A 15,311-nucleotide genomic window follows, 5' to 3' on the forward strand; every position below is an offset into this window, starting at 1 on the left:
TGGAATACAGATGGTCCTGCATGACATGCAAGCACCATCTGAAAGTGGACAGCTGTGGTACTACAGCCTTTTTGTGGGATATCCCTGAAGGACAGTGGTGAAGGAAGATCCTCTCTAGTGTGCCAAACTTGAACAGTGCACCTGGCTGTGTACTTTGCTTGGAAGAAGATATGGCCAGATATATGATTATATACTGATTCATGGCAGTAGCCAACACTTTGGCTGAGTGGGCAGGAACTTGAAAGGGTCATGACTGGAAAGTTGGTGACAAAGAAATTTGGGGTATAGGTATCTAGATAGATCTCTCTGAATGTGCAAAAGGAGTGAAGATATTTGTGTCTAATGTGAGTACTTACCAAAGAGTGACCTCAGCAGAGGATGATTACAGTAATCAAGTTGATAGGATGACCTATTTTATGGATACCAGTCAGCCTCTTTCCCCAGTCACCCCAACGGGCTCATAAAAAAAGTGGCCATGGTGGCGGGGATGGGGTTTTTCATGAGCTCAGCAACATGGGCTCCCACTTACCAAGGCTTACCTGGCAATGGCCACTGGCTGTGTTCTCTGTCAGTAGCAGAGACCAACACTAGGTCCCCAATATGGCACCATGCTCCAAGGTGATAAGTCAGCTACCTTGTGGCAGATTGAATACATTGGACCACTTCCATCATGGGGCAGTGTCCTTATTTTTTTTTTGTCCTTACTGTAATAGATACTTAATCTAGATATGGATTTGCCTTCCTTGCATGCAATGCTTCTGCCAAAATTACCATCTATGAACTTACAGAATGTCTTATCCACCATTATAATATTCCACACAACATTGCTGCTGATCAAGGAACTCATTACACAGCAAAGGACTGCAGCAATGGGCCCATGTTCTTCGAATTCGCTGGTCTTGCCATGCTCATCATCATTCTGAAGCAGTTGGCCTAATAGAACAGAGGAATGGGCTTTGGAAGACTCAGTTACAGCATGAGCTAGGTGGCAATACTGTTTTAGTTTGTTCTTGATGCTATAACAAAATGTCTTAGACTGAGTAATTTATTAACAACAGAAATTTCTTGCTCATTGTTTTAGAGGCTGGGAAGTCCAAGATCAATATACCAGTAGATTCAGTGTATGATGAGGGCTCTCTGCTTCATAGATGGCCCCTTGTTGCTGTGTTCTTACATGGTGAAAGGGACAAACTGGCCCTCTCAAGCCTCTTTTCTACAGCCACTAATCCCATTCATGAGGCTAGATGCCTGGTGACCTAATCACTTCCTAAAAGTTCTACCACTTAATACTATCATATTGGGCATTAGGTCCCAAGTATGAATTTCGTTGAACTAGCAACCTTTAGACCATCACATACCTTGCAGGACTAGGGCGAGGTTCTCCAGAAGGTTGTGTCTAGGCTTGGAATCAGTGTTCAACATATAGTACTCTTTCCTGCAATCGCCAGTATTCATCGGTTGTGGAATCAAGGAGATGGCAACAGGAGTGGCACCACCCACTATTACCCCCTAGTGACCCACTAGCAAAAACTTTCCTTCCTGTTCTTGCAACTTTGTGTTTTGCTGGCCTCAATGTCTTAGTTGCAGAGGGAGGAATGCTTCCATTAGGAGACACAACAGTGATTCCATTGAACTGGAAGTCAAGACTGCCACCTGAGCACTTTGGCCTCCTCATGCCTCTGAATCAACAGACAAAGAAGGGAATTTTGGTGTTGACTGGGATACTGATCCTGACTGCCAAGGGAGAAATTAGACTAGTATTTCACAAAAGCAGGTAAGGGTTTGGAATACAAAGAGCTCCCTTAGGAACATCTCTTAGTATTATCATGCCCTGTGATTAAAGTCAACTATGACAATCCAATGCAGGCAGAACTGCTAATGGCCCAGGCCCTTCAGGAATGAAGGTTTAGATCACCCTACCAGGTAAAGAACAAAACCCAGTTGAGGCGCTTGCTGAAGTTAAAGGAAATACAGAATGCGTAGTAGAAAAAGATAATTGTAAATTTCAGCTACAGCCATATGACCAGTTACAGAAATAAGGACTGTAATTGTCGTGGATATTTCCTCCTTATTTTGTTACGAATACAATTATGTGTATGTATGTTAGGCAAATATATTTGCTTTCTTTCCTGTCTTATTTTCTTATCATGTAACACAAGATGTATTAAATTTATATCAGTATTTAAGTATTGTTAATTTTACATCATAATATTTAAGTTACAGCTATCAGGAGAAGAGTAAATATTACTCAAAGACTTTATCTCTTCTTCTGGGGAAGAGTCTAGCGTGTTTTCAGTTGTATGCAAGATTGTTGTATCATGCTAGATTGAATTATGGCCTTGTTATTCTCTTTATTTGGAGATTAAGTATGAGTTTTAGGAGATTGCTATGGGTGCTAAATTGACAAGGGGTGGACTTGTGATGATGAATTTCATGTGTCAACTTGACTGGGTTAAGGGATGCTCAGATAATTGGTAAAATGTTATTTCCGGGTGTGTCTGTGATGATGTTTCCAGAAGAGATTCATTTTTGAATCAGTAGACTGAGTAAAGATCCACCCTTACCAATGTGGGTGAGCACCACCCAATCAGTTGAGGGCCTGAACAGAACACAAAAGGCAGAGGAAGGCCAGATGCAGTGGTGCACACTTGTACTCCCAGCCACTTGGGAGGCTGAGGCAGGAGGATCACCTGAGATCAGAAATTTGAGGCCAGCCTGGGCAACATACAACTCTATGTCAAACAAAACAAAACAAAAATGTAAAACAAACAAACAAAAACAACCCTCCCCCCCCAAAAAAACAGAGAAAGAGCAAATTTGGTCTCTCTACTTGAGCTGAGACATGCATTTTCTTCTGCCCTTGGGCATTGGTGGTCTCAGTTCTCTGACTTTCTGGGTCATACTGAGAGTTACACCTTTGGCTCCCCTATTCTCAGGACTTCCAAGTCATAAACTCAATTACTCCTCAGGCATTCTTTGTTCTCCAGCCGCAGACAGAAGATCATGAGACCTCTTGGCCTTCCTAATGCATGAGCCAATCCCTATAATATGTCTCCTTTTATATATATTTACAAATATCCTATTGGTTCTATTTCTCTGGAGAACCGTGAGTAATACAACCCCCTATATGTCTTATATATGCCTTTATTTTCTTACCTACCATTTTAACTCGTAATGTCTGTTGATATCCCTGTCTCCCACTTGATTGTGAGCTCCTAGAAGTATGGGGAGCACATTGTAGACACATAATAAGTTTTAATTGAAAGAAAAAATAACTTTTATAATTAGTAAAGACAAGCAGTACCAGTATTTATTTTAAAATGATAAATTTTAAATAAATTAATCAATTAATTAATACTGCCTAGAACAGTAATACATACTAGCCAAACAAAACAAAACAAGCCACAAAACCCAGCTAGACAAAAGACAGTCTTGGTCTCAACTATCTCATCTATAAAATGGTTATGTTTGTTATGAAGATTAAATAAAGGTACATATGTCTATACATATACACATATACATATATATTGTTTAGAACAATGATTGGCATATTGTGACTGCTCTAAATATTAAATATTATAAATGGTCATTTTATGGTTTATCAACTCTTCTCTGTTGTTGGCTATATTCTTGACAGATTGCAATAAAGAGTATGCTTAGGACTATAGTCAGATAGAACTCCGAACATCTTTTTTTTTTTTTGGAGATGGAGTCTCGCTCTGTTGCCCAGGCTGGAGTGCAGTGGCTGGATCTCAGCTCACTGCAAGCTCCGCCACCTGGATTTACTCTATTCTCCTGCCTCAGCCTCCCGAGTAGCTGGGACTACAGGCGCCCGCCACCTCACTGGGCTAGTTTTTTGTATTTTTTTTAGTAGAGACGGGGTTTCACCGTGTTAGCCCGGATGGTCTCGATCTCCTGACCTCGTGATCCACCCGTCTCGGCCTCCCAAAGTGCTGGGATTATAGGCTTGAGCCACTGCGCCCGGCCCAAACATCTTTTAAGTCTGTCTACAAGTACATGAACTGAGAAGGTTTGAATTTCCTCCTTCCATCTTCTTGGGATGAAATGAGAGGGGAGTGGGCCAGGCTGCGTCCTGGGCTGCAGTCTATGATAGGCTGTCCCCACCAAGAGGGTCTTGCTCATGGGCCTGGATATCTCTGAACATATGATGAATGTTGCTTATGAAAAATTATTTGTAGGAAAATGTGAGGTTTAAGAATGCTATTTTCTTTTAGTGATGGTCTTTGTTTGCTTCCGTAAGGTACTTGTGGGCACTTGTAAGCTTGGATCTCTTTAATCTAATAGCAGTTTTGAGATTTTCTTGGCTCCATAGATGAATTAAAACTGGTGTACTTCTTGTTTACAAGAAGGATAAGTCTCCTAGGGTAAGTCCTTTCGGGTCCCAGGTCAAAAAGATGAGTGATTTACCAGTTCTCTAATCTTGGCAGCCCCAGACTCCAAACTTTGTCCGTCTAGTCCCTAGAGGCTATCAGAAGCAAAGGCCCATCTTCCTACCTCCTTTTCCAGATCAGCACACATTCCCAAGACAGTACTGAAAGCAGAAACCTCCTTATCCCTTAGATATCTCTTGAAAGCATCCTTCCCTCTCTCTCTCCATCCTACCATCCTTGTCCAACCTACCATCACCTCTCTCCTGGATAACTGTAGGAGCCTTCTGACTCAGTTTGCCTACATCCAGTCTTGACCCCCTACAATCTGTTTACCATACTGCAACTAATGAAATTTTAAAAGTGCAACTCTCTCTGCTGGCCACACTGACTTTTGTTCTTTTAGGTCCTCTCACCACAAGGCCTTTGCACCTCTGACTAGAAGGGTTTTATTTTCCCTTTCCGCTTCTTGTAAGTAGCTCCTACTCATCTTCCGATCTCAGCTCAGTCTTCATCACTTTGGAGATACTGTCTCTGACCAGAGGAAAATTTGCCATTCTTGGCTCCACACACCTCTCTTTCATAGCAGTCATCATTGCAGCCATGATATTTAAAGGATATTTGAGTGTTGGCCTCTGCCATTAGAATGTAAGCACCCTGAGGGCAGAGACCTCTGTCATGGCCCACTGCTGTATTCCCTGAGTTCAGCATAATGCCCAGCACTTAGTGGTGCTCAATAAGTACTGCTGAATGAATAAGTGAATGAATGCATTCATGATCAAATGAATGAGTGAAAGCCTTACTGAAATGGTACAGATACCTTCTTTACTTTCCACCAAGGTTTCAATGTTTATGAGTTTGTTACTTACACCTCACAAGTTGCAAACCACACAGTTCTGGAGGCTGCATGTAATGGGGCTGTGAGGTGATGTGACTTCTCACCATAAAGAGCTGGTGGTTTCCTTTGCCTGCTGGTTGAGCTCATGAGGGGAAGCTTCTTTCTGCAGCCAGCTTTGGAGCAGAATTTATTGAGTGTCCAGACTCCAGATCTATTGGTCTCCCTAGGTCCTGTTTCAGTCACTGGTTTAAAAAACCCAAAACTATGATTAACCCTAATTATTCATCATCTGAATGGGCTCTGAGGAGAGAGGGGAAGGCAGAACAGATGCATCCTCAGGCCCAGCATCCCCCTCTTCACGCCTCTGTCTTCACACACTGTGAATCTCTCCTCAGCCTCCAGCAGCCCTCTCTGAAGGAAAGTCATCTTTTCCTGTGTCATGTGTAGGGCTTCCTCCTTTCTCCCCACCCATTCTCACTCGAGGAGGTCTTTCCATCGTCCCCCACACCCTCACTATGAGGGTCTCAGACTTTCCCCTCAATCCCACGTAGTGGGTAGCACCTCTTTTTTCTCACTGAACATCTATTTAAAACTTCCTCTACTCTATTATGTAATACATACTTTCTCATTAAGGAATATTCAGAAAATGAATAAAAATTGGAAAAAACCAAGCCACCTAAGCTTTCGCCCTCCCTAAACAACTGGTGTTACTATTTTGATGTTTTCTTCTAAATTTTTCCGTGTAGAGATTTTTTTTTAAAACACAGCTGTAATCATATAGCACATTAAATTTTGCATTCTACTTTTTATATTTGTGATGTCATAACATTTTCTAACTTGAAAACCCATAGTTGTTGTTGCTGTTGTTTTGTGAGACAGAGTTTCACTCTGTTGCCCAGGCTGGAGTGCAGTAGCACGATTATAGCTCACTGCAGCCTCAGCCTACCAGGCTCAAGTGACCCTCCCACCTCAGCTCCTTCTTGAGTAGCTGGGACTACAGGCATGAACCACCATGCCTGGCTAATTCTTGTATTTTTTGTAGAGGTAGGGCTTTGTCAAGTTGCCTAGGCTGGTCTTGAACTCCTGAGCTCAAATGATCCTCCTACTTCAGCCTCCCAAAGTGCTGGGATTACAGACATGAGCCACCTCTCCCAGCCAACCCATAGTTCTTGTTTAAACAATTTTTTTTTTTTTTTTTTTTTTGAGACAGAATCCCACTCTATCACCCAGGCTGGAGTACAGTGGTGTGATCTCGGCTCACTGCAACCTCCACCTCGTGGGTTCAAGAGATCCTCTTGCCTCAGCCTCCCAAGTAGCTGGGACTACAGGCAAGTGTTAAAAATTTGTTATTTTTAATTTTATTTTCGATTCAGAAGCTACATGTATAGGTTACATGGGTATATTTCATGATGCTGAGTATAACCCATAATTCTTTTTTTGAGATGGAGTCTTGCTGTGTCACTTAGGCTGGAGTGCAGTGGCGTGATCTTGGCTCAATGCAGCCTCCCCGTCCCGGGTTCAAGCAATTCTCCTGCCTCCACCTCTCAAGAAGCTGGGATTACAGGGGCTCACCACCATGCCCGACTAATATTTTTTGTGTTTTTAGTAGAGACAGGGTTTCATCATGTTGGCCAGGCTGTTCTTGAACTCCTGACCTCAAGTAATCCACCTGCCTCGGCCTCCCAAAGTGCTGGGATTACGGGCGTGAGCCACTGTGCCTGGCCTAACCCATAATTCTTAACGTCTGTGTGTGAACAGGCCTTCACCTGTGGTGGTCAGGTTCTTAGGCAGTTTCCAGAATTTCACTATTGCAAATAGCAAAATAATGCATCTTTTTGTATGTGAATCTCACAATATCTGTTTTATTAAGATAGTAAAGGACTTTTTTACTACAATACGGTTTTGCAGTAAGAGAAAAAGATCTGGCTCAATTCCTTCAAAATGCCTTTTCGAGAGAAGATAATTCTCAATTTCTCATTCCCATTCTTGCCCAACAAGCATTTGTTTTTAAGTTTTTCAACACTTTCAACACTTGGTGCAGAGGTCTCCATTCAAGATATGTGTCAGGGAACATATCAAAAGCAGCCATCCCCCTTTCCCCTTTCCCATGTTTTTTGCTTAAGTATAAGAGATCTGTGTTGGCAGGGATGTGCCAGACTGAGACTGACCTAGCATAGGTTCTTTTTTTTTTTTTTTTTTTTTTTGATGGGGTTTTGCTCTTGTTGCCTAGGCTGGAGTACAGTGGTGCGATCTCAGCTCACTGCAACCTCCACCTCCTGGGTTCAAGTGATTCTCCTGCCTTGGCCTCCCGAGTAGCTGGGATTACAGGTGCATGCCACCACGCTCAGAAAATTTTTGTATTTTTAGTGGAGATGGGGTTTCGCCATGTTGGCCAGGCTGGTCTTGAACTGCTGACCTCAGATGATCCATCCAGGTTGGCCTCCCAAAGTGCTGGGATTACAGGTGTGAGCCACTGCACCTGGCCACATAGATTCTTAATAAGTATTTATTGAATGAATTAACCATCTTTAAAGGTTTGCAAGTACCAACCGCCCCATGTGCCCCACCAGTCTCTACTACTTGACTCCAAGTCTCCTATATTGGCTTTAAAATGTGACTTCAGACTTGATCTCTTTATTGGGATGGGTTCTGGCACAGTCTTAAGACCTAGGCTTTTCTTTCGCAGCACAAGTGCATAAAGGAAGCCTGGCTGGAGGTCCTTGTCCTTGGGCCATGCACACTTCTGCATCTTCATTATAGTATCTGCCAAACATGGTCAGCTACCCTGATTCTTCATCTTTGTGAACTTTGACCTTCAAGTCCTGTGGATCCACACTTGGCCCTCTGGGAATTTGTGGTCAGGCCTACTACAACTGCTCGTGAAAGTAGTTCATTCATTTGGAGCCAATTTCATGAGAGCAGAGAGCATGTCTGACCAATTAGTGTAAGCTCAGCATAGTGCCGGGCACATAGTTCATGCAGCCAATTAATACATCCAGTTTTGTAAGGTGCATCTGCTTCTGCTGGACTTTTCTGGGGTCTTCTTGCCCTCCTGGTAATAGGACTCTTGGTATAATCCTGATGTCCAAGCCCTGGGATGGAATGAAACTCCAGACCCTGACCTGGAGCCATCATTAATACAACAGGCTGTCATTAATATGTGTGACCTTGCATTTACTTTTTTTTTTTTTTGTGAGACAGAGTCTCACTCTGTCGCCCAGGCTGGAGTGCAGTGGGGCGATCTCCGCTCACTACAAGCTCTGCCACCCGGGTTCACGACATTCTCCTGCCTCAGCCTCCTGAGCAGCTGGGACTACCGGTGCCCGCCATCACGCCCGACTAACTTTTTGTATTGTTTTTAGTAGAGACGGGGTTTCACCGTGTTAGCCAGGATGGTCTTGATCTCCTAACCTCGTGATCCGCCCGCCTCAGCCTCCCAAAGTGCTGGTATTACAGGTGTGAGCCACCGCGCCCAGCCGCGTTTACATTTTTATAGGAACACTTCTAAGCACTTTTCTTGTGGTTTGCTGACATTCACAATCCCATTTTTGGGATGGGGTAGTTAAACCTTCTGGGTTTGAGGAGATTTCTCAGCAGTGGATGGAATTATGAACTCTTAAATCTAAAGGAACGTCAATGATAGTTTATCCTGGAAAAAAGTCAATGTTCTTCAATCTTCCTTGATGTTTCTAGTCAAATCAGTGAATTCTTTTGATTGTCTTCTTTGGGCCGAGAATTGTTTTTTTTTTTGAGCAGAGACTTAGGGGAGTGCACTGCTGTCTAGATAACGTTCTCATAGGCAAATAGCCTTGGTGTGTCTGGCATCGTGAGCAGTGAGTGGGGATTTTCAATCTGAAGACAGACAAAAAGAAAGCAGAGTGAGGGAGGTGAGCAGAGCTCTGGATCTTCCATGGAGATCCTGACATCCAGGAAACTTTATTTCCAAGGTTACCCAACCCAAATTGGCTGCCATGCTGGCTCCCACTGTTTAATCTTAATCACCCCTAGCTTAGAGAAACTATTCTTTAAGTTTAACCCATATTTATCTTGCTGAATGCTTAACGAACTGAACTTTCCTTGTGATAATTCACTAAACCAACCTTTTCTATAACTAAGCAAACTGCTTTAATGATTCTTATCTTTTTGGATCTGTTTGGGAGAGGAAGAAAAAGGAGACAGAAAGGTACCATTACTGCTGCCAACGGTACCCTGTGAAGGAATAAGCGTTAAAGCTACTGCATTAGTAGTTTAACTGAGGGGAGGATGCAAACCAGATGTAACATAGTTGGACCATGGGAGAAAAGTAGAAATCTCTCCCTCCTACAGTTTCCTGGTTTCTCAGGAGCAAGCTGGAGTCTCCTCCCCAGTTATTCCTCTCTTCATTCCTTGCGCAACCTAAGCCATGGTCTTTTTCCTTGTCTGTAACTTCAGTCAGAAGCCTTTTGATTTTCTCTGTTATTCCTATCTAGAACCTCTTTCCTACTCTATTTGTTCCAGATTACCCAATTTGACGCCTAAAACACAATTCTCTTCCATCTCCCATGTTCTCATATAACCCTAAGCAAAGGGAATGGGGCCCTACTAGGGGACTTTTTAATTCCAGAGAGTATGAGATCCCTGGGTCCAAGAAATTTTGACCTAAACATGAAGCAGGAAAAGAAATGGAACCATTAAGATGAAATTCAGCTCAAAGCTTCTTACCTTTTTTGGTATTTCCACAGTGGAATAAAGTGTATTTGCTGCGTCTTCCATTGGGATAGTTCTCTATTAAAAACAAACAACAAACAAAAGAAATCATCACCCACATCCTGAATCACATAGACAAGGCCAGAGAGACGTTCAGAATCCAGAGAGAGGAAAGCAGAGATGGGAGGAGATGGTGAGAGGAAAAGGAGGGTTCTGGAACAGAGAAGGGCAGTAGGAAGTTCTCTTGTTGGTGACTGCTATTATAATAATTTTTGATAACTTTTTCAGGAAGCCATTACATTATTTTTAAACTGTATTGTGTTTACATGAATTTCAAAAATACATAAGATCTCTCTTTCTCTCTCTCTCTCTCATTAGCTATAAGTCTCCTAAAAGGATTAAAGGATAATTTGAAATAATATTGCTAATGTTGCAAATAAACTTCCCCAACGGTTAAAGGGCCCTTGGAGAAAATCAGTAAGGATGACTTACGGAACAAAATAAAACAAAACAAGAACAACAATAACCAAAACTCCTTCCCAATCAGAGGTAAATATCCTGGGTTGGCTAAGCCTGTTCCTGAACATCCTGGGCAGCCCTGCAGCCCTCTGGGGATATATCTTAAGCAGGGGAAGAAAGAACATAGTGATAAAGTGATAAATTTTGACTTAAACCAGTTAAATGGAGCATAAAGCAGCCTCTTTTGTGATAAAGGAAAGAGTTCTCACAATACCAATGACTTTGGTAATGTCTCCTCTTTGTAGAGGGTAAACGTAAGTAAATGTTGTAGGTAAATGAGGAAGATGCAACCTGATTGAGAGACACCAAAGTTTTGAGTAAAACTGGGGTTTTGAGGCTTCAAAGTATTTTTATTTCTTCACTAAACAGGCCGTTGTGGTAAAGGGCTCTATGACCTCTAAAGAGCTAGCCCAACCTGGGCTGCAGGAATTGGCCCTGAGGAGCCTTTTGAAGTTGTCTACTTATTTCATTTCTCCAAATTGTCTTTTGTTATTTGAGTTTCTTTAAACTTCATTATTATGATTTTCTTTTTGGAGACTTTTCTTTGAATTGCATTTGTGTTCATTCACTTCACTCAGTGACCTACACCTGCAATGCCTTGATTCAGGGCCCAGAGTCACTACAGATGCCCTGATCCTTCTGATGGCTCCTTGAGTCATCTCAGAAGAAGAGGCATCTCTAGAGAAGTCTTCTGATACCATGATTCAAACATCCTGTCAAAGTCACACTCTTCTACCCACTCCCTTATGCAAAAGGAATCTGGCCTTTTGTGTGGCCGTTATGAACTGTGGAAGGGAGCAGGTGATTTCATAGACCACAGCATGAGCATTACGAGTCAGAACCAGGTGCTCCAGAGACCACCAGCTTCTTCTGCACAGAAGAGAATCCATGAAGACTTGGAGGAGGCACAGGTGCATTGAGTTTTAAGGTTATATATCCTCACTCCCCTCTTCATTCCCATGTTGCCCAAATCCATGGAAAAACCTCACAAGGAGAGCCTCAGAGAGAGGATCAGTCCCCAGGAAAGATTAGAAGGGACTCACATTAGTGTAAGGGATTGTGTCATACTCTGTGTTCTCTCCAGAATAGGGGCGTATGTTAGGAGTTTCCCGACAAATGTCCGATCTCTTCTTCTCTTCAATGGACTCTAAAAACAAGTTGGGAGAGAATCAAAGATACGTCTCCGACCACTCACCACTTCCACTGGCCCACCATTTCTCCTGGATGACCCACGTAGGGCGACCAACCATCCCAGTTTCCTTGTAACGGAAGGGTTTTTTCCTTGTAACACTGAATAGGACTTTCAGTGTTAAAACTGGGAAAATCTAAACAAAACAGGATGAATTGGCCACCCTCATCATTTCACTTCCTGATCTCTCCATCAAGGTGGTTAAAGTGGGAAGTAGAGAAAGTCAAAGACACTTTCAGAGGGGCTTCCAGGAGGGAAGGGAGATTTCAAAGTCTGCAAGTCATACCCAACTGATGTTATGTCCCTCCCCATCACCCACATGGACAGTGGGAACTCAGAAGGCCAATCAGCAGGGTTTAGGAACACAGGATGGGGTGCAACTGGAGAGAGACAGGGAAAGGCTTCCCCAGGAGCCATGTGTCTAGTGGGCAGTAAAGCTAGGTCTTGGGTTGATCCTGTGGAAAGGGTGGGAGTGGTTTGTGGGCTCTGATAGGGATAGGGATAGGAAAGATTGACTAGAGGATGCTGGTCTGTGGGGACCTCAGAGTTGGAGGCCATCACCTCCCAGGTCAGGGGTGCAGAGTCAGCATTGTGGGGCCTGTATCAACACAAGAGCCATATCAGTATGTCCCTCTGGGAGAAGGAGAGAAACGGGTCCTGGAAAGGGAACTGAGAGAACTGTGTCCTCAGGAAAGACCTCCAGCACTTTCTCTACTCCAGAACTAAGGAGTACAGGCTGACTGTGTGCTTCCTGAGGGCAGAGACTGTGGCTTCTTCATCTCTGCATCTTCAACACCTCATGCCAAGTCTGGCACACAGCTCTATATGTGCTTGTTGAATCAATGAAGGAGAAAAGCATGAATGTGGGTGAGGACAAAAATAGTACGTGCTCTACCTTCTTGTGTCTCTCTCTTCAGAAACCAAAGAAATAGCCCCAATACAAAGAGACTGAGCAGGAGGGGCACCAACAGGAGATACAGGAGGACCATGGAGGAATCTGAGTCATCAGCAGCACCTTCAAAGAGAGAACGGTTGGAAGCACAGGGAAGGGAGAAAAGTCAGTTCAGGAAAATGACCCAGGTCTTGGAGCACCTGCCACCCTCCTCCCAGCCTGGTGACCACCCAGTGGCTTCCAGTTTCCATAAAGTGCCTGTTCCCATGGGGGCTAGGAGCTGAAGAAGGTGTAGGTCCTGGGCAGAGGCTCCTGTGGAGGGGGGAGAGGCAGTCACCTTCACAGAGCTTCCTGGCAAGGATGGGGCTTGAGGAGTTGCTGCTGACAGGGTTCCTGACAGTGCAGATGAAGGTCATATCACTTTCTCCCCATCTCCAGGAGATGGGTAGGATGGACCCATTATGGGACTCATTGACTGCTTGCCCCAGGGCCTTCCAGGTATAAATCACATCCTCTTCCCCATGTTCCATGCGGCATGTCAGATTGGTCACACAGGTGCCATTCTTATTACTCTGTAGACCCATGGTGACTTTAGGCTTTGACAGGTGCTCTGTGAAAGAGGAAGGACAAACAGAGGTGGAAACTCTCCCTATAGCTCTCCATTCTCTAAGTTAACCTTGGATACCTTGGACCTGAATCTCCCTGGGAGCTCCGACTGGAGAGAAAGCAGTAATTCAGAGCAGAATCCTCATTCTTATCTGGAAAAGAGAACTATCTAGGTCTGCTTTACCACAGCTATGTAATAACAACAACAATAACAACAATAGAAATAATAATGCAATAGGAATATAATCGCCATTTACTAAGCATAGCCACATGGCAAGCACTGTGCTAGACGCATGTTAGATGTCTGCTAATATTATCTGTTCTAGAGGTTCCCTAGTCTCTGTCCTCAGGCTTCCCTTTACTCTCTAGGAGAGTTTACTTTACTCTCTAGGAGAAAATTGTATTGGAGTAGCCCTTCTGCCCCCCTTCTCTACCCTGTGCTCACTCCCCTGCCTCAGAGAATGAGTAATTGGTTCATTGGTGAGATGGTAAGAGTCTGACATTCATCGTTTACCTTTCTCTACTCATGGGTTTGAGACGTTAAAGATTGCAGTTCAAATGTGGTTTGCCCTTTTCCTTCCTCCCCTGACTAGTTAGCCCGCAGAATACATATCTTCGTTCCCTTCAACCATGTCTATATGGAAGACACACCTGGATCAGGTGTAGGAGGTGTGCCTACCTCTTATAAGCAAGTCTGAAGGCCCATCTCCTAATGTCCCTGATGTTGTGGCTCAATGAGTGAGGCAGCTATTCTTCTTGTAGATGTTTGAGTCATTGTTTTGTAATTTTAACTTCCTTGGATGAGTGCCAAGGTCCAGAATTGAAAAGAAGCATTTCTCCTGTCTAGATTTACCAGAAATAATGCTGATATTTTTATCCCCTCCTTCTTGCATCTATTTATCAATTGGTTGTAATCTGTAGAGAAAGAGGTGTGATCTATACTTTGCCCAAAAATCTTCCTAAGGTAGGCATTGCTTTCCTGCCCACTACAGATATGGAAACTAAGACTTGAAGAAATTAAATAACTTGGCTAAGGTCATGTGACTAAATTAAGAAGCCAGCATTTGATCTTGATCTATGCTATGGCCACTGCACATATCAGCCATCCACTGCACCACGCTGCTTCTTATAGCATCTCTGAGTAGGTAGGGACCTCAGGGGTCAGTTACATCTACTTCATTAATGCAGAAGTCCCCTCTCCCACATTCTTGCCAAGTGTTTATCCAGCCTCTGCTTAAACATCTCTCATGTCAAGGAGCTCACCACCTCACCAAGGCAGCCATCCACCATTGGAACTGATTCTGCTCACCGTAGACACGCAGCACATACTTCCGGGTGAAGGGATCCTGGAGGGATGAGCTGTATATCTCCACATTGTAGATCCCTGAGTCATTCTTCTTCAGTTTGCTGAGCTTCAGGGAATAGCCTCCATCTGGGAAGTCTACTCTCTCCTTATTACGATTTTGGGTCACTATCATAGGGCCCCCTTCTGGCTGTATGGTAACAAGAGTGGTTGTGTTGAAGGTCCAGACAATAGAGTCAACTTGCTTTACTTCAGACTTCAGGGGGAAAGTCACGGCCCCACCAATGGAACCGACCAGCTCTTTCACGGATCCAGAGGCTGTTGACCCTATAAACACAGAGAACCATAAAATAAGCCTGATTCCCTGTCCTTGTCACCAATTACTCATCCCCTTTAGGTCCTGGAGAGATCTGAGAAACCCACTCAGTCCGACACAACCAGCTCCTGGAAAAGCCTTTGGAACCTCATATGAAGGTCCCTTACATGTTACCCTGTTAAGTAAGTGCTCATATGGAAGCATTGATAGTAGAAATTTATGTATCACAACAATCTTAGTTCACTCCCAGAAAGTATGACTTATAAAAAGTCATCACTGGTTATGTGGTTGTAGGTGAAAAACAGTTAAGAATGTCTGCTGAAGAAACTTCCAGAAGTGGCCAGCTGAGCACTACTAGTAAACAGGTGTGGGGAGTAAGTCATCTTATTCTTACCTATTAAACTGGAGAGACAGCCTCTGGGAATAGCACAGAGCAGTGAGAGAATTTAGTTTGGGACTAGCAGTTTAAAAGCACAAATTATAATCTTGATTAACACTTTTTTTTTTTTTTTTTTTTTTTACAGAGTCTCACTCTGTTGCCCAGCTGAGCACTACTAGTAAACAGGTGTGGGGA

The 15,311-nt window shown here is 43.5% G+C and overlaps 1 protein-coding gene across 7 annotated transcripts in view; it reads right to left on the reverse strand.

The window, feature by feature from the left end:
* Positions 1 to 8,704: 8,704 nt before the first annotated feature.
* SLAMF7 (SLAM family member 7) overlaps positions 8,705 to 15,311 on the reverse strand; it is a 14,748-nt gene continuing 8,141 nt past the window's right edge. Inside the window, exons 2-7 of one of the 7 annotated variants that reach the window (XM_011967186.1) lie at positions 14,428 to 14,748; positions 12,850 to 13,122; positions 12,516 to 12,635; positions 11,475 to 11,578; positions 9,928 to 9,990; positions 8,705 to 9,078 (exon numbers count right to left, since the gene is read on the reverse strand). In XM_011967186.1, coding sequence (XP_011822576.1) covers positions 9,007 to 9,078; positions 9,928 to 9,990; positions 11,475 to 11,578; positions 12,516 to 12,635; positions 12,850 to 13,122; positions 14,428 to 14,748 — 953 coding nt within the window. In that variant the 3' untranslated portion in view covers positions 8,705 to 9,006. Of the gene's footprint in view, positions 9,079 to 9,927; positions 9,991 to 11,474; positions 11,579 to 12,515; positions 12,638 to 12,793; positions 13,123 to 14,427; positions 14,749 to 15,311 lie in introns of those variants that run through there. The other 6 variants (XM_011967191.1, XM_011967215.1, XM_011967208.1 and 3 more) reach the window with 6 other exon arrangements.

Source organism: Mandrillus leucophaeus, unplaced genomic scaffold (assembly GCF_000951045.1).
Source record: "Mandrillus leucophaeus isolate KB7577 unplaced genomic scaffold, Mleu.le_1.0 Scaffold1195, whole genome shotgun sequence".
NCBI classification, from domain to species: domain Eukaryota; kingdom Metazoa; phylum Chordata; class Mammalia; order Primates; family Cercopithecidae; genus Mandrillus; species Mandrillus leucophaeus.